Raw genomic sequence first — 20,412 nt, 5'->3', positions numbered from 1 at the left:
ACATCAGTGGGGGGTTAATGACCCTATTGTGTGAGGCCAGGGCACAGTCTTTACAAATGCAGGTGTGCCCCGCCTCTCCCTTCTCTCAGCCCAGGAAGACTATTCAGTATACAGATGCACCTCTGTGACACCTCCACCCTCCCTGTGTACAGGCTGTGTGAAAAGTATGCACAAAGCCCCAACTGTCACTCTGCCCAGACGTGGATTAGGGTCAAGCTGCAAAACACCAGAGTCATAAGCACAGATAAATGCGCACTTTCTAGAAGTGGCATTTCTGTGATAGTAATAAAAAATACACCCACACCAGTAAGCAGCATTTATTATCACCATCACAACCATACCAAACATGCCTACGCTACCCCTCATAAATCAGACAATACCCCTTACACATAAGGTAGGGCATTTCTAATGCAATCCTATGAGAAGGCAGCACTCACAGCAGTGAGACACCAAGTTAGGCTGTTTGTCACTACTAGGACAGGCCATGCATTATGGCACATGTCCTGCCTTTCTACATACATGGCGCCCTGCCCATAGGGCTAGCTAGGGCGTATCTTAGGGGTGACTTACATGCAGTAAAAGGGGAGTTCTGGGCCTGGCAAGTAAGTTTAGATGCCAGGTCCCTGTGGCAGAAAACTGCGCACACAGGCCCTGCGCTAGCAGGCCTGAGACAGTTTTTGAAAGTCTACTTCAGTGGGTGGCGCAAGCAGCGCTGCAGGCCCACTAGTAGTATTAAATTTAGAGGCCCTGGGTATAGAGATACCACTGTACAAGGGAGTTATAGGTAAATTAAATATGCCAATTAGGTATAAGCCAATCATACCAACTTTAGATGGGAAAGCACCTGCACTTTAGCACTGGTCAGCAGTGATAAAGTGCTCAGAGTCCTAGAGCCAACAGCGAGAGGTCAGAAAAACCAGGAGGAAGGAGGCAAAAAGACTGGAGATGACCCTGCGTATGGCCAAAAGTCCAACACAACCCCCTACCAGCCAAAAGCCAGGGGGGAACAATCAATACCTTGATGTACTTCCCTGATTGGGGCGATAGAACAAGGACCCAGGCCCACAACAGCAGGGGCATGTTCCAGTTCCACGCCTTCCTGACTCCACTTGGATCTCTCTGTCAATGCTTCCCAGGCAGCCTAGACCAACCCACGGGGGTTCTCTAGCTGCCAATGGCCAGAAACAGGCCCCAGGCCATCTAGGAGCCTCTGGTCTCTGAAACCATAACAAGTGGGGGGCGGTAGCCCCAGGTGCAAAGCAACCTGTCTCCACTCCATTTCCAATCAGTTCAGGGGCTCTACCCTGCCACTGATCCACCAACCTAGGGTCCGCACCCATAGGTTCTACAGGGGCTAGAGGCGAGGCTCTTCTCCCTCTACCCTTCCATCTAGGATCCCACCCTCCTCTCCTAGGAGGGGTATCACCAGAATCCACACTTGCCAGGGTGCTGGGTACAGCAGCCCTGCACAACTCTCTCGCCAGCCCAGGATCACTACCTGGCGACTGACCACCCAAACTAGGGTCGACACCCTTGGGTTGCACCGGGGTCCGGGGCAGGCTCCCCCCTCCCTGAACCCCACTTCCGGAGTCCTGCGTCTCCCCACCTCGGGAGGAGCCACCAGAAGTTTCACACGGGGAGGTGAGCACACTAACCGGCCCCCCAACCAGGTCAGAGTTTACCACCTGAACCTGTCTATCTAGTCCAGGGACGACACCCTTAGACTGGACCATTGCCCAGCAAACCAGGACTTCCTTGGGAGCACACCTACCCCCTACCAGATCAGAGCTTACCCCCTGAATCTGGCAATCCACCCCAGAGACACTACCCTGCGGTTGAACCACTGCCTGGTGCACAAGGACTTCCTTGGGAGCACACCTACTCCCCATCAGGTCAGAGTTTACCCCCTGAACCTGATCATCCAACCCAGAGTCACCACCCTGCGGTTGAATCATTGCCTGGCGCACCAGGACTTCCTGGGGGGCACACCTACCCCCCACCAGGGAAACACCTTCCCCAAGGGCCACACAAGAGTCTGGCTGGCGCAGGTCTCCTGACCTCTGCCCTTCTGACAGAGTCTGGATTCCCCCCAGCCCAGAAATGGTCTCACCAAGGTCATTCCTGGGGGGCTCTGCTCTCAGAGCTGACCCCTGACCCTGCAGGTTCTCCACTGGGGCCCGCAGCCCCCTCTCAACTCTATGCCTGGATTTCCGCCTCCTCCGCTGTAGAGCGAGACTACCAGACACCAGGACCGGCGGAACGCTATCACCAGCCACCCGCCCAAGTCCTAATGACACAATGGGATCCTTCTGAACAGCTGGCTCTACGGCACAGGCTAGGCTCACCTCCTGGCGTTCACTCATGGAACCTTCCAGGACCTGGGACTGGAGCTCGGGTACCCTGGGCCTCAGCCCAACCCCATTCCCTCTCCTCTGAGACTGGACATGGGGTGCCTTACCCGCTCCAATACACTGAGACCTACCTGGGACACAAGCCTTTCCCACCACACCTGGTTGGGAAACACCTAGACCACTCTCATTAGGAACACCCCCTAATGCCACACCAGACCCTCTAGTACGCAACCAGAAGTCTGCTTCCTTTGAAAGCTCCCTGGGGTCAGAGAGCTCACACACTGACAAGTGTTGGCGTAACTCTGAAAAACAACAACGAAGCAGGTGCTCTCTGACAATCAGATTAAACAGCCCTTCAAAATTGTTTACTGTACTACCCTTCATCCATCCATCTAGTGCAATGCAGCAATCCTCCACAAACTCCTCCCAAGACAAGTGGGACAGTTTCTTACCACCCCTAAACCTTTTTCTGTATTCCTCAGGGGAAAAACCATACTTCACAATCAGTGCATTTTTTACAGTGGAGTACCCCTCCCTGTGACTCTCTTCTAGAGTCAGTAGGGCACCCCTCCCCTCCTCAGAAATAAAGCTCCCTAGGCCAGTTCCCCAATCCTTCTCAGGGATCCTGTGCTCTACCAGAGCCCTCTCATATTCCTTTAACCACTGACGTATGTCACCCCCCTCTTGGAACCTAGGTACCAGATCTATGGGTATGTGAGGAACATCTTTGCTACAGCACTGTACATTGCTGCCACCACTGGACTCCACCTGCAGTGCTGGTGAGTCCAGAACCTTCAGACTGCGCTCTAGAGCGAGTCTTTCTCTGGCAAAGGCCCTCTCTGCCTCTGCCATCCTCTCCTGTACTAAGGCCTTCTCTACCTCAGCCCTTCTCTCCTCAACAGCTAGGTGCGCTAACTGCAACTTCAGGTCCCTCTCTTCCCGCCTATCTCTCAGCTCATCAGGCGTCAAGGAATGAGAGGTAGCCCTGCTTCTTACACTGGACCCAGCAAGGGACTCCCTATCACTGGGGCCTTCCCTGTCAACTGGCGTCCCCACCCGGTCATTCTCACCCTCCTGATAAGTCTCTCTACCACTCTCTAGGGATGAGGTCTGGGAGCCCTCCTATTGGGAACCCTCGCTACACTCAGGATCCTCTGGGTACCCCCTAAGCACACTCCCTCCCTGGGTATATGTCACAAACCTTTCAAAGAAATTCAGAGATCTCCTGAGGTCCCCTTCTACAGGCAGCCCTCTCTCTCTACAGAACCCCTCTAATTCATCCTGCGTGTAAAACGGCAGGTCCTCTAAATCAAAGGTAAGCCCCATCTTGAAAAGGTACAAATAACTCAAATGTGACAACCACAATACCCAAGCGTGAGAACTGAAAACAGGAAAAATGACCAAAGAGAGAAAGTTAAGAGAAGCCAAACATGTGATGGTCTAAACGCAATCCTTGTAGTGAAATAATGAGTCACAATGGTATTGTGCAAGCGCAAGTCCTATCCTCACCGCTGACGGCCAATGTTAGAAATGGGGTTTCTGGTTGGGTAGGGTATGCACCTCAGCCAGGCATAACTTACCCACTCTAGTCAGGGCAAGGGAGTTACACGTCCAAGATAACCCCTGCTCACCCCCTTGTTAGCTTGGCACGAGCAGTTAGACTTAACCTGGAGGCAATGTGTAAAGCGTTTGCATAACACACACACACATGTGACCCAATATCCCCACCACAAAGGAAACACAACACCATATTATATAAAAATATACTGTATTGTACACAACACAATTATCAGACCAAACATCACATATCAGTACTATCCTGCTACCTTAGCAGTTGTCAGAACGTTACACATTAGTTACTCTGCAACCTAGCAGTAGTCACACATAACACACAGGTTACTCAGTATTCTGCAACATAAGCAGTAGTCAGGAAAACACGTTATTACATCACAGCACTTGTCATAAGAATATCATAAAATGTCCATAGTAGGAACATTAGAAAACATATGGCAAGTTAGAAAAACATATTAGCAAGCACGTCCATAAAAGGAACATTTGCATACACATATGTAAAAACATCAAACGCAGGTAGGTAACATATGAATCAAACAAAAGTCTGTAGAAAGAACTTTGGATTGCAACTATATTGGTCCTTTAAACAGTACCTGGTTGGATGAAGGCACCTCCAGTGCCTAGAAGACGAACAATGGGGCCCCCAGCGCTCCTATGCGCAAAACGGGGGCCTCCCTTATACTCTGGGGTCAGAGGAGGGCGACATGCACCTCCTCTCTTTTATAGACAGGCCCATCCGGGGACCGTGATTGCTGGGGGTCCCCCAGGGCCTCAACCTGTCCTCACAAGGGGGCCCAAATCCAGCAAAAACAACATAGGGCAGGAGGGGGGCACCACGCACCCCCTCCCGTTTAATGACAGGCCCCTGCTGGGACCCGCGATCTCTGGGGGCCCCCCCGGGCCTCCACTGGCCCTTCCACCAAGGGGGGGGCCCACAATAATGCCCGTTTTTCCTAACAGCAGAAAAGGAGCGTCCTGCTCCTAACGCAGAGGCAAGGAGGAAGGGGGCCCTCCCCGCGCCTTCCCCTGGTCCTGCCGTGAAGCCACAAGAAGATCGGACCCCTCCTGGGGCCTGAGCAGACACTCGCCTGCACCCGATGCGGTGCGCGAGTGTTCTTCCAGCTTCCCGGGCCGCTGTGGTGATCTTATTTAAAGGGGCACAATGCGGCAAGGAGCCTACGAGCTCCCAGGGCTCCATAAGCGCGCTGCAATCAGCGCTATGACAGCCGCAACCACGGAGAAGCACCCCTTGTGAAGAAACGGATGCAGGGGCCAGGGGCCACAGCACCCTGCCCCTGGGGAGCAGAATCTTAAGACAAGGTCCTCAGGTGGAGGGCCCAGCTACAGACCAGCACAAGGGAAAGGCAGCAAGTGGCAAGTCCTTCACAGTGACCAGGCAGGTCACAGGTCAGCACAGCAGCAGCAGTCCATGGCGGTTCCTGGTGAGTCCTTTCAGCCTTTGGTGTCCAGTTCCAAGATGATTTCAAGAGTCTCCAAATTGTGGGGAAAATTCCCCTGTACTTATAGTCAGTTCTTACAGTGTTTTACAATGGTAGGGAGAGGAGGTTTCTAACCAGTTACAACTGGTTCTGGGAGTGCCACCTCTCTCCTTTCAGCACAGGCTCCAAACATCAGTAGAGGGTTAACGACCCTATTGTGTGAGGCCAGGGCACAGTCTTTACTAATGCAGGTGTGCCCCGCCTCTCCCTTCTCTCAGCCCAGGAAGACTATTCAGTATGCAGATGCACCTCTGTGACACCTCCACCCTCCCTGTGTACAGGCTGTGTGAAAAGTATGCACAAAGCCCCAACTGTCACTCTGCCCAGACGTGGATTGGAGTCAAGCTGCAAAACACCAGAGTCATAAGCACAGATAAATGCGCACTTTCTAGAAGTGGCATTTCTGTGATAGTAATAAAAAATACACCCACACCAGTAAGCAGCATTTATTATCACCATCACAACCATACCAAACATGCCTACGCTACCCCTCATAAATCAGACAATACCGCTTACACATAAGGCAGGGCATTTCTAATGCAATCCTATGAGAAGGCAGCACTCACAGCAGTGAGACACCAAGTTAGGCTGTTTGTCACTACTAGGACAGGTCATGCAATATGGCACATGGCCTGCCTTTCTACATACATGGCACCCTGCCCATAGGGCTAGCTAGGGCGTACCTTAGGGGTGACCTACATGCAGTAAAAAGGGAGTTCTGGGCCTCGCAAGTAAGTTTAGATGCCAGGTCCCTGTAGCAGAAAACTGTGCACAAAGGCCCTGCGCTAGCAGGCCTGAGACAGGTTTTGAAAGTCTACTTCAGTGGGTGGCGCAAGCAGCGCTGCAGGCCCACTAGTAGTATTTAATTTACAGGCCCTGGGTATAGAGATTCCACTGTACAAGGGACTTATAGGTAAATTAAATATGCCAATTAGGTATAAGCCAATCATACCAACTTTAGATGGGAGAGCACCTGCACTTTAGCACTGGTCAGCAGTGATAAAGTGCTCAGAGTCCTAGAACCAACAGCGAGAGGTCAGAAAAACCAGGAGGAAGGAGGCAAAAAGACTGGGGATGACCCTGCGTATGGCCAAAAGTCCAACAAAACCCAAATCGGAAATAAAGTTAAAAGGTTTTATTTCAGAATTATATTCAAGTTATTGTAGACAATTCTCAAAAACAGGCTTTAGAGGTACAGTAACACCATTAGGTGTCCAAAACTTTGAAAGAAACTTAATCTAACCAACATAAAGCAAACTAAGCACTCAATAACAGTTATACAGAATAACAACAACAACAACACTTGGTGTTCAGAAAATAAGCACTGACCCGCTCATCTAAACATTAGTGCAGATTAGAATCATCTAAATAGCTGGCTAAGGCAAAGAGAATCCTTCAAAGTCAGCATGTAACTAATTGACATGAGCTAGGCTACAAAACATGGGGTCAAAAACAAAAAATAAAATAAAGGATAAAAAGAAGTTGAAAAAAAGGGCATTTGGGGTAAAATAAATGTAACCAAAGTCGTCAAAAAGTAAGTAAAAAGAGAAAGTGTCAGCATATCAGAAGCTTGGGGAGGAGTCTTCTCATGGGTCAAAGAAAACATTTAAAGGCATCATTACAAAGTTGGATGTCCATCTGCTGGACTGCCAACATAACGGTGGGTAGATGGCAATCGATTATGATGTTTCCGTCGGGTTGGCTGGTGGAAACAGTGCAACGGCATTGACTCTCAGAGAGAGCAAGGCCAATGCCGCCGCACACAACACTCTTGGAATGCCATGGCAGACAATGCTCATTCCTAGTGTGCTGATGGGGGGCCCCTGCACTGCCCAAGGCAAGTGCCACAACGCTATTTTTCCACCAGCCTTTTGCACTGCCATGAAAATACTGGCGGAAAGGAAAGTCATGATCAGCACAGCGGTGCCGAACTTGGCACTGCCATGGCTGACCACAACTTGCACCGCCGCCAACCCGTCGCGATCTCTATACCTGGCAGTGGCGGCGGTATGCTGGAGGTCAGAACGTCAAGGTTGCTGCTGTCTGACCGCCGCTGTGGGTAAGGTGTTCCATGCACCACTGTACTTGTAATAAGGCCTGGCGTTCTCTCACCAGGCATTTGGAAAGTGCGGGACAAGGGCAAATAGGTCTGTACCTTTCAAAGTCCAAGAATCTCCACACTGCAGCTAACTAAAATTGATTGATTAAAGTCCAAAGTAAACAATGATTTGTCCATTGGTAATGCCTATGAATCGGAAGATTTTAATGTCCAATCCCCCCACATCACACAACAGACATCTGAAACATGCTTGAGAGTTCCCTCGACCGTCCTGGAAAGGTATCATCCTTGGTGTCCTCTACAACTTTACAACAATATGAATGGGCTATTCTTTACATTCTCAGTCTCTCCGTGTACTGTCCTCAATGTTGCTTTCTCAGACTCTCTATAAGTGAAACAATAGCACATCTATTTCCAAACTAACATTTCATGTGAATGGCACCTGAACAGAAATGGGAAATAGCTTCCCACATTTTTGAAGGCTAGGGTCTAGCATGGCTAAACTAAAGCAGAATTAGAATTGCATACTTTATTCAGATTTCATATTGACTTTTGTAATTATAAATTGTCAGTAATAATTCTTGTTCAACTTCATGTTCCAGCAAATGCAAAACTAAATAACTTGTTAATGCATATGAGTAAGTATGATAGAGAACTATATTATTTCAACATTAGCCTATAACATTTAGAGCACACATGTAATGAAAATCATTATTGTTTCAAAGGTAAACACTCACTAATAAGATAAGGATTAATGCAAACTCATAATCAATGATTACCTTTCAATTAATATGGTTATACCACACATTTCTTTGCTACACTACAGTGAATGCACTTCAATTTAGACTTTGAGTGCACCATTTCACAATTAGCATGTCATAAATGTGCACGTTATAATTCACTTATAGATCAACATTGTGACATCAAAGGTAACAGCCACTAGGGTACAGCCTTCACCACCAGGAACATTGTTCCCGATGAGCTGACTGCAGTCTGAGTTGTACTCGGCCACAGCGGTGCTGTACTGGTGGAAAGCCAGCTCTGGGGGCAATAGGGGGGCCCCTTCACTGCCCATCGCAGTGAACACTGCTAGGTAGCCCCTGCACAGCACGATGGGAATGCACTCTGTCTGCTTTGCAGAGAGTGTGCATTCCAATGGTGCTGGCGTGCTACAGTATTAGCCATGGCTCCCTTAAGGGAGCAGACACCAATACCGTAGCGCTGTTCCTGCCAGTCAGTCCGGCGGGAACTGCATAATACAATGTTACCACCAGTCAGCCCAGTGGGACACTGTAATATGCATGGGGGGACACCACAGCCATGGCAGTGGCATCCTTCCCGCAAGTTTAGGTGTTGGCTTATCCGACCGCCAAACTCGTAATGAGGCCCTTAGTGTCACACCATTCATGGCCAATCTCTAATGTGGCAACAACTTCCCATAGTGGAAACTGTGACTTATACTAAATCCCCATAGGAAATCATTTTAAATTAAATTAAATTAAATTATTTACAATAGTTAAAAATATAAGTATACTGAAATGTTAAAAAATATCTGAAATAGTACACATTGGGTGTTCAAATCTTTATTTCAGCACAATAGCCATAAAAGCACCTATAAAATCTCATTTTAGAAAATACAGAATATATATACAATCTAACATAAACATTAAAAACATAACAAGATCTGTGCACATTTCAGATCTTTAAAACCAATTTAAAAGTATCACAAAATTCATAACACGCCTATAGATTGATTGACCAAGTACCCAGGCTGCAACATAATAAAGTCAATAGCTTTAATACTTTGCACAGTACAAACAGCACCACTACCTTATTTTCCTGGAAGAGTGCTCAATATTTGTCTAACTCTTCACATCAACATCAAGAATCAGGAACCTGCAAATACAATCAATTTTTTAGTGTCTGATTTAATAATTTTTGGAGCCTCTTTGTGCTACTTAACACCATATACGGCACAATGGTATTATCCACCTCTTCCTACTGCTGTGGTTCGCCAGGCAAAAAGAATATTACATGCTCAAGCATTTCTCTAGTGTTGCCCCATGATGGGCACTGCCAGTCTCTGCCCTAGGGACTTGTGCCCATTTTGCAGTTTAAGAATTAAGTGGCAATGTCCCATAGCAAAACTAGAAACAGCCTCTGGTTGAAACAGGCTCTATCTCATCCCGGAATCTTTTTCATTTCGTATATTTAAATTATTGATCTAAATCAAAATTAAGATAATAGTGCTGTACCATTTTGTATTGTCTTCTACATTTAAAATAAATGCATACAGTTAATTTACATTATTATTTAACATAAATATATTTTTACTAATTTATTATAAAGTTTAATACTGTTTTATAATTTCCCCTTTATTTTGTCATAGAGAAGCCTTCTCCCTGACTGTAGGGTCTCTCTATGATAAAAAATAAGGAAACGTAATAGAAAAAGTTTAATTTGAAAAAATATTAAAACTATGTTTATGTTATATATTAATGTAAATAATATTTATGTTGTTTTGATGTAGAGCAAAATAAAAAAGCCACAGCACTATTAACTAAAATTTGATTTACATCTTTAATTAATTTCAATATATGAAATTGAATAAAAACATTTTTCTGAAGTGTACATTAAGAGTAAATTCCCACCTAAGGTAAAGAATTACATTTTCTTAACATGGATTATTAATCATTAAAAGTCATGCATATGATTCATTAAGCATACTGTAAATATATTTCGGGAGGCAGTACGTTTTATATTTTATATGTAGTCTTAGGTTACCCTTATGTTTATCACACTACATTTTTATTTTACATTAAATTCATTATTTTGTTGATAAACTCTATTAATTTTCCTATATGGAGAATGGAGCTCTCCACTACCATGTAGACATTTACTCTTAGTAATGTTTCAGTCATTAGCGATTATTGTTCAACTTTGGCCTGCAAAGAGCAACACTTCCGGTTACCTGCTGAACAAATTTCTTCCTTTAAAATTAATTTTATGTATCTCATGTAGATGCCCTGAAAATCTGGCATAGAATCACGAGAAAAGTCAGCACTCCAGCTAAAATAGCGATATGTAATTTTAGTGTTTCTTTCCCCATGATGTATTAAAGGCCATTTGGGGCCTTTTTTGTAACTGACACACTGAGTGGTTCCATACGGCAAAATATGGAAGTGGACTTGCTGGGATGAAACTCCATGGGCTACCATTGTTATAAGGACAGAGGCATTTTAGGCTAAGTATTGGTCTTGGGTATGCAGAATAAGGGAGCGGTTGGACTCAGATAGGTTATGATAAAAGAACCTACCAATGATATGTTTTCTTTTTTCTAGCAATATCTTCTTCATGAAAACGTCTAAAGGTTTCAGAGATGGACATATCTGGTATTCTGTTTTCAGTCGCTCTCCTAGAAGCCCTTTCACCCGAGCACAAAGGGTGTCCTGCTGTTTCTCACTGTTGCTGTGTACAATGCTCACCAGCATAATGTTTTGGGGAGTACCAACAGACCCAGCCGAACAAAAAATGGATTTAGGTAATCTTACTGATCTTCTGCCTATTGGTAGAACAACCTTAGATAAATGGTGTAAAAATAAATTCATGAACAAGTATTTTCAGACTAGTTCACAAATAATTGAAAGTGTTGTTGATTATTGATTCTCAGTATTGCACATTCTTCATGTTGGTGTATTGGTCGCTGCAAAACTCTTATATCAATCAGGATAGACTATGTATCAATTATACCTGACCAATAGTAAGACCTTGCTTCGATCAAGGAGAACCTTCTGGGTGAATGCCATCCTGTAACACACGGGCTACTGAAGCCTAATCAAGTCTTTGGACCAATATACGCATATGAGTGAAGTACTGTGGCAGTCCACAGTCATGCACAAATGAACCTTAATTCATACATAGATTGTTTTTGTGACCAATAAGATTATCTATCTCTGAGAAGATTAAGGCCCTCATTACGACCCTGGTGGTCGGCGGTAATTTGGGGAAAGGTACTACCAACAGGCTGGCGGTACCTTTTCCCAAAATATGACATTGGCAATGTACCACTCCATCTGCCAGGGTGGTAATGGCCGCTGGGCTGGAGCCTTTGGTCTCCAGCCAGGCGGCTGTCACAATCCCACCCTCGGGATTATGACCCCGCCTACCGCCATCGTTTTCGTGGCGAGTGTACCGCAATGAAAACCATGGTGGTAGGCACTATCAGTGCTAGGGAATTCCTTCCTTGGGACTGATAGGGTCTCCCCATTCCCCTTCCCCTCCCCAGAGTTCAACCCCACCGTCCCCCTCCCTCTCCTGCCCCCTGCTTATTTACACACCCACACGCACACACATACACACTCATACACACACGCATACCCACATCTACCCACACATTCACACATAAATACCCACACACCACAACACACACCAACATACATTGTCGCACACGCATTCACAACACACAACATACACGTACACTCACATTCAGTCATTCACGCACTCATTCAATGCGATTCACTTGCATGCACGCATACAAAAACAGACACACACCCCCACGCACACACACACACAACACCCACACACACGCACACACCACCACCCACCCCCCTCCTGTCAGAGAACCCAACTTACCTGCTTGCAGGGGGGTCCTCCGGCAGGAAACTGGACATGGCGTGCTGCCAGCAGCAGCATCCGCCAGCAAAACACCGCCAGACTGTATCATTGCTCATGATACGGTCGGCGGTGTTTTGCTGGCGTGTCGCTGCTGCTGCCAGCAGCGCCACCTTACCACCATCCGCCGCCATGACCGTCGATGGTATTCAGCCAGCCTTCTAGCGGAATTCCATCTATGGTCATAATGCGGGTGGGCAGCTGGTAACCACGGCGACAGTATGTTGGCTGCTGTGGCGGTAGGCAGTGAATACCACCAATGTTGTAATAGGGGCCTAAGTCTTTATGTAAGGGTATGTCTGTTAGGTCCTGGGTTACCAATGCAGGATGAAACAATCTTCACTGAGTATTGCTGTGACTGTGCCTCCCAAAACTCCTAATGGTCCTTCAGGGGAGCCAACAATCACTGACTTAAAATGACTATTACAGTATACCTGAGAGCACGTATTGTGGCCACTCAGGGCAGAAAAATATCTGATTTTTTAAGATTGGTTTATTATAAACACACACTAAAAATGAATTTTCATAATTCTAAATCTTCGTATAAAATTAAACTCTCTTTAGCCAATGACCCATGACTGACGTCTTATGCAGATATATAATTCTCACACAGGAAAAACATGTTTTTTAGTTTTATTCCCTTCTTGCACTGTTTACACCTCACTGTATTCTGAGTTGTGAAAACATACTGCAGTTGTTGGACTTAAACATACGAATTTGTGCACGGAAAAGAGGTCCGAAATACAGAAAAGGCATTTTGGGTGCAATAATACAACAGCTGCACAGTTTTAACTATTCTGATCCTATTACCTGACTGGGGCAGTAACATCACATATGCACTTTAAGGTGCAGAAGTGGATTTACTCCAGAGTAATTTTGCCGCCCAGTAATTCTGTTTGTAATTAGAGCCTGAGTGTTCAACCTACTCTTGAAAACTGAATTGATGTATATGTTTCTTACAATGACTAGTAGTTTGGAAGCTTTCAGTGACTTTCAGAATTTTCAATCGAAGACGGAAAGGGTGATGTTTTATGCTATATCTTGGTGGAAATAACATGTTGTGATTCCACGAGGGCATCATAGGAGAAAGTATTTCTACTTCCTAGATTTCTTGATTGAATGTTTTGCTTTTTTCTGCCTCTTGGAGATCTAAACTAATGGTTTTGACTTTTCCTGATAACTCATGCAGCCTGATCAAAAAACTGGCCCATGGTTAACACAAGATACTCATTACAAGGGTCAAAAAATAATTAAGCTGAAAGAGCACAATCAAAGAGTAACAATTAAATGAATGCAAACGGCAGCAGGGAAAAAACACTGCTAACTAAGCCAGTGTTCAGAGCAGTCAATGTTTCAATGGAAGGCAGTTCCAGGAAATGACAGCGAATCCAGTCAAGTGAGTAATATCCTACATTAGAAAAGCAAAGGCGACACAAAGGTCACCAGAAGCAGCTAACTGCACGCACTTCGAGGAAGTCACCCAGAGAAGCCCATAGTGCCTCCTTATTGATTCAATTAGGTCACTCCCAGGCCATGGAGAAACCTACGCAGAAATCCTCCACTCACCCCCTCTGCCTCTCCATTAAAAAATATATACATTCTAATTGGATGGAGAGTGCAGGCAGCGGAAGTTGAACAAATTGGAGTGACCATGAAGAGGAGCCCAAAGGAATAGGGAAGATGGTCCAAGACTCACCAGCACACAACACAAAGTGTGATGCTATAGCTCTAAGGGCCCCAACATATAACGATGCGGAAGGCAGGTGACTGTTGCAAACGATATGTGCCATGAATGGGTGTGCGTTGCATATGCTTGGGATACGTGAGGATGTGACAGTGTACTGTGTTCTGTGTATGAATGAAGACGTCGAAAGATGTCCACTCGTACAAGGGGAACCATAAAGTTTTTGCTGTGAAATTTTGAAAGATGAAACTCACCTTTCTTACACATATACCCATCACATCCAAGAAGTCCACAATAAGGCCATTTGGTACATGCAGACCAAGGCCCTTTCATTGTTCAGTCATTAGACTTCATGCTCTGTAAGGTGTCCCGGTTGATTGCTTCCTTCTGGCAGCTGGATGGTACACTGGAGGCGATGGAATTTCTAGGTCACGGAACCAAATTTTACATGGTCCACCCGCAATTTTGAATAGGATCAGATCCTTACAAGTAGGGGTACAATTATATTCATATGTTTCACTGCAGTCTAGCAGAATTGACCTCGAGGTTGTAGTATTCGGAGGGGCTGACATTGAAAGCAAGAACCATTCTCTGTTGTTTTCTGCCGACTAATGTCTTGTCTAACTTTGAGAACTTCTAGTTAAACACACAGTGACAAAGCCAATCAGGTTGCCTATGTATGTATTTCTATGAGCATGGCACTTTGGTTTGTGTTGAGGTAGCAGTCCACCAGCAGATGGATTGTTTGTGAGCGGATGTGGACATAGGCCTGTACTGAGCAAAAGCGTATTATTTTTGGGCGAGGCCCCACACAACCACCTTATTCTATATGGGGTCTGGAATAGCTGTCAGCAACCGCAATCTTGAACGGAGCATATGTCTTCCACAACTGCATTATTTTATGGGTGCCGCATCAGCAGAATGGGGTTCACATATTCCCTTTGTTGTGTGGAGTTTAGGGCACCCCATTTCTATGACCAAATGGTGGTAAAGCACCCCACGCCACAATAATTCTGATAAGGGGAAGGGTTACAGCATGTCCATTATAGCCATTCTCTCACTTTCCACAGCACAGCTCAGAAAATGCAGTCTGAGTTTGCCACTGGTTTCTTCTCTCCCTGCAAAGGCACACTTTAGGCTGCTATCCACCAACACACATTCTTGCACTATTGTGCAAGGGTGAGCGCATTTAATCAAACGTAGGTTATGTACTGGAAGGGGACCTTTCCTGTAAGACAAATATGCTTTAATACTGCGGTTCAGTCTTTTCCAGACTCAAGCTGGGACTTATCACTGAGTGCTTCTGTTGCAGTAGGTCAAGGGTGAAGATTCATGTTAGAGCAGATAACATGGTAGTTGCTTTAGACAATCTGCAGATTTGCCATTATGGTAGAATGTCCTAAAGGTATGAAGATTGCATAGCATGTGTGAGTCACTGAATGCCAGAGTTCAGTTAGAGGAAGCTCAGAGCTTCTGTGTTGCCATGAAGGACTCTGATATGAGACAGGTTTCATTTTCATACCAAATGTTCAGCTCGCCCAAGGTGCAGCGGTTGCTGTGGCTAGTAGTGATGTCTGTGATGGCATTGAAGAAGGCAGATGTGACTACTGGGTTGCCTGGTGGTAGCCTGTAAATCATGAAGTGTAAGTACATTAGAGAAAGTAAACCGTAGATGTTAATTGGCTATATTGATCTGCCAAATTTAGGAGTTCCAGACGGCCACAACTACTTCTCCACCAGACTTGTTGGGACTGTTTCTGACCAGGATTTGGTAGCTTAGTAGTTCGGCCTTGCGAAACCTGGAGGATGCATTATCTCTTAACCAGGTTTCAATGATGAATTAAGGTGTGGTCTATTGCCAGTAGTCATTTTTTGTCATTGACCCTTACGTTGATGAGGATATAGAGTAGAGTTGGGAGCAGGTGAGGGCTGATTAGTAGTAGATGGATGTATGGAGAGGATAGAGGAAGGAAGTCAAACGAGGACAGGGTCATTGTTATGCTTAGGAGGTGGAGGAGTGATTAGACGGGGTTTGGAGAGCAAGGGACGTAGAAGGAGTTAAACAGTTAGTTGGTACAAGAGACCAGCAAGGACTGAATTTTAGATCTTCAGGTCTTTGTAGTGAATGATAGACTGGAGACCAGATTGTTTAGGAAACTCACAGCGGGCAATTTCACCCGAAACATACCATATACTGTATCCCCTATGGAAAACTGTTGCGAGTGAAAGGAAATAGTAGCACTGAGCGTGACTGGGAAATCAGTAAAAAGAAACAGTAGAGAGAGTCCTTCATAGAGGTTACTCAAGCGATGTAATCAATACAGCCGTTGCTAGAGTCAGTTAGTAGAAAGTCTCTACTCTTCCCGAAGGAAAGGCAGGAGGTGGTAGGCTCCCTGATAAGAATGATGATCGTGTATAGCACTCAAACCAGGGAATTTGAGGCAATATTGAGCAAACATTGGCACCTTTTAAAGGCTGTTCCTGTGCTTGGTCCAACTTTACCCAAATCCCCACAGATCACCTTACGTAGGACCCAAGCCATGAGTGATCCCTTATTTTGAGCAGCACTGAAACAAAGACCAATACAAGTTGGTTCCTCTCATAGGCCAGAATTGGAAATTCTCTTATATACTTTTAAGTGGTAATATCTGATCTGAAAAGAGTGGCATTATCATATTTGGGATGGTTGGAATGGTTGTGAGAAATTCTGCATACTGGTGAAGTTGGATTTAACATTCCTATTATAGAAATGCTCCTTTTAGAAAGGAGGTATTTCTCTGCATTTACTGCTCTCTGTGCCTTACAGCTGGCCTCCATTCCACGTCTGGTCTGTGCTGGTTGACAGCTTCCTTTGTGCATTCCACCCTGACAGCCATAAACACAGGTCACTCAGCTGCATCTACATTCATCTTTATACTAATGGGTCTTCCTGGGCAGGAAGGTGGAGTGGCCCTCACTCACACTTCAAGGGGTAGTGACTTGACTCCACACAAAGGACTGATAATCACACACACACTCACACACACATATATATCCTCTGGCTGACATGGCTGTGGTGAAAGGGCAACTGCTGCACTTCAAAAGCCTCTCTTTGGAGTCTCCTCCACTTCAAAGGCACATTAGGGTGTATATATGCTGGGTCTGTGTCCCCCTAAAATCTGACCTACCACTGGACTCAACTGGACTGCTTTTCTGGAAGGACTGCTCTTCCGCTTGTTACCCTGCTGCCTGCTGTTCCCTGACTCTTCAGGAAGGACTTTGCTTTCCCACCACAAGTGATCTCCAAGGGTTTGTCAGCTTGCCTCCTGTTAAGATGTCTCAGGACCATCAAAGACTTCACCTAAAAGAGAAAATCCACCAACATGTTACACCAGAAAAATCAACACACCACCTGTCTTGCGGCTGAAAAATCAATGAAACACCTGCAGAATCGATGCAGCTCCTGTCTGATGGCTGAAAACTCGACGCAGCACCGGTTCTTATCACAGCATGTCTGGATTTTCCATGCATTGTCCGTAGGCATCAATTTGTCATCAGCCCTGCAGTAAGGAAATTAAACTGCTTGTCCGGAAAGCAACACATCGCCTTTCGTGTGAGGAAAGAATCAATGCATCACCACTCCTGCCAATAAGGAACTGACGCATCATCTCACCTGTGAGGAAATAATCAACGCATCATCTCCCCAGCCCAGTAGGGAACCAATGCATCACTTTGCTCTTCTGGCACCTTACCTTCCCTGTGGCCCAGATCGTCTTTATTTTTGATGCATCCAAGGAACTTCATGCTAAAGGCATACATCTATTGATTACTATGGATTAAGACTTACTTAAACCTCCAAAAAGTGATATCTTGACCTTTGTATATTAGACCTTTGTTGTTTTGGGCTTCTTTTATTCAGATAAATATTATCTATTTTTCTAAACTGGCGTGGAGTACTTTTTGTGGTGTTTTCACTGTTACTGCTTCAATATTTACAAAAATACTTCACACATTGCCTTCTACATTAAGCCTGTCTGATCTCTGCCAAGCTATCAGAGGGTGAACACAGGATAATGTAAGTTGTGTACTGACTTACCATGGCTAGGATTGTGGTCCCTACTTGGATAGGATGCATACTTCTGAGACTTGTTAACATGAGGCAAGCTGACACGCCCTTGGGGATCACCTGTGGTGGGAAGGCAGAGTTCTTCCAGCAGAATCAGGGAGCAGCAGGGCAACAAGCAGAAGAGCAGTCCTTCCAGAAAAGAAGTCCGTGTGCTGGTGGGCCTCCAGTGTTACTGGGCCTTGCAACTGGGTTTGGCTCATGACATACCCCTAGCAGGACATTTAGGGCAAAACAAGGCAATCTCCAGGCTTGCCCTCCACCTTTATTGGATTAGAATAAAGACAGACTCAGATACATTATGCAGGTCCGTCCCACCTGCCAGGCCAGTGGGAAGTCAGGGAAAAAGCTGAAAGCTCCCCTGATCCCACGTCTCTCGTTGACACCTTCTTTGAAAGGGTGAGCATCAATGTCATTGGTCCATTTGACCCATTTGACCCCAGAACAGCCCTAGGTGACAGGCTGATCCTGGTCTTGGAGGACCAAGCCACACGCTACCCTGAGGCAATCCCTCTTAGGATGGTGACAGCATCTGTGGTGACCAGAACTTCGATGGGGATCTTAACCTGTGTGGGGTTTCCCAAAGAGATAGTGTCTGACAGAGACACTAACTTCATGTCTGCATACATGAAATCCATATGGGATGTGTGTGGTGTAACTTTTAAGTTCACCACACCCTATCACCCCAAAACCAATAGTCTATTTGAGAGGTTCAGCAAAACCTTGAAGGTCATGATTGTAAGCCTACCTGAAGCCATAAGGCGTAAGTGGGACATCCTATTGCCATGCCTTCTCTCTGCCTACAGGGAGGCGCAACTGAAAGGAGTAGGGTTCAGTACCTTTGAACTCCTCTATGGCCACCATGTCAGAGGACCTCTGAGCATTGTCAAGGAGGGGTGGGAGAAAGCTCTCAGGAAACCTCCCCAGGATGTGGTCAGCTACATGTTGGCCCTCTGGAACCAGATGCACCACTTCTGGAAAAAGGCCAAGAGCAACCTCGAGGCTGGCCAGGAAGAAACACTGGTATGACCAGAAGACTACTCTGGTAGAGTTTCAACCTGTCCAGAAAGTATGGGTCATGGAGCCAGTAGATCCCAGAGCTCTCCAGGACTGCTGCTGTGGCCCATACAAAATCAAGGAGCATAAAGGGGGGGGGGCTTATTTAGTGGATCTCCAGACCTATTGGAACCCCCTTAGAGTATTCCATGTCAACAGACTCAAGCCTCAGAAGAAGAAAACTCTCCCTGACCTCTTCTATGCACAGGAACATGATGGATCAGTGGAGGGTATCAAACCTCCCTGCTACCCTCACCCCAGAGCAGAACGATGACTGTTACCAGTTGCTCACTGTTTTCACAAACCCATGGACTCACACATCTGTGCATGCATGACATTAACACAGGAGACAGTCCCCCTGTACAGAACAAAGGGCCAGATGTATCAAAGGGTTCTACTCATTATGTCTCTATGGGAAAATGCTTTAGTATATAGGTCCAAAATGTACTGGTTGTCAGACAGGGTGAGAAGTCTCCAATATACTAGCTTTAGGGGTGATTGAGCCTGTGGTGTTGGTAACAAAGGTCGAATCACAGGGTGCCATACCAGAACTTTGGTTCTACATGGACTACAGAGGTCTCAATTCCGTCACCAAGACTGATGCACACCCCGTCCCCAGAGCTGATGAGCCCATTGACAGGCTTGGTGCTGCCAAATTCCTCAGAACCTTTGATTTAGCATCAGGATACTGGCAGATCACCTTGACGGAGGGAACAAAAGAGAGGTCAGCATTCTGAGAGCTGTTACCAATTCCGGGTGATGCTCTTTGGCTTGAAGAATGCCCATGCTACCTTCTAACGGTTGGTTAACAGGGTCCTGGCTGGCAAGGAAGCTTTCTGTGCCTCCTACTTAGACGGCATTGCTGTCTATGGTGGCAAATTGGAGGAACAACTGCATCACCTCCAAGAGGTGCTTAAGGCCCTGCAACAGGCAGGCCTGACAATCAAGGCCAGCAAGTGCCTGATTGGGCAGGGTTCTGTGGTGTATTTGGGACACCTGGTAGGTGGTGGCAAGGTACAGCCCTTCCAGGCCAAGATTGCAAGCATCACAGCTTGACAACTACCTAAGACCAAAACCAAAGTGAGAGCCTTCCTTAGCCTCACAGGCTGCTACAGTAGATTAAGGGCTAAGACACCATTGTTGCCCCCTTAGCTGACCTCTAAGAAGCACCCAGGATGGTGATCTGAATAAAGCCTTTGAGTCTTTCAAGGAAGCCATGTGCACACCACCTGTGCTCAGGGCCCCTGATTACTCCAAAGAATTCAGCTTGCAGACTGACGCTTCAGAGCATGGCATAAGGTCAGTCTTAGCACAGCTGAATAAAGAGGGACTAGACCAACCGGTAGCTTTCATTAGCAGGAGGTTATTTCCAAGGGAACAGAGATGGATTGTCATTGAAAGAGAAGCATTTGCTGTTG

General features: G+C 46.1%; 1 protein-coding gene across 1 annotated transcript in view; it reads left to right on the top strand.

Moving 5' to 3' along the window:
* The window catches only part of LOC138267136 (polycystin-1-like protein 2), an 835,832-nt gene that overhangs the window by 636,045 nt on the left and 179,375 nt on the right, over nucleotides 1–20,412 (top strand). The window contains exon 28 of the mRNA XM_069215990.1: nucleotides 10,823–11,022. Coding sequence (XP_069072091.1) covers nucleotides 10,823–11,022 — 200 coding nt within the window. The remainder of the gene's footprint in view (nucleotides 1–10,822; nucleotides 11,023–20,412) is intronic.

Source organism: Pleurodeles waltl, chromosome 12 (assembly GCF_031143425.1).
Source record: "Pleurodeles waltl isolate 20211129_DDA chromosome 12, aPleWal1.hap1.20221129, whole genome shotgun sequence".
In the NCBI taxonomy this organism is placed as follows: Eukaryota; Metazoa; Chordata; class Amphibia; order Caudata; family Salamandridae; genus Pleurodeles; species Pleurodeles waltl.
The sequence above is the reverse complement of the archived record's forward strand: the minus strand, read 5'-3'. Positions and strand labels throughout refer to the sequence as shown.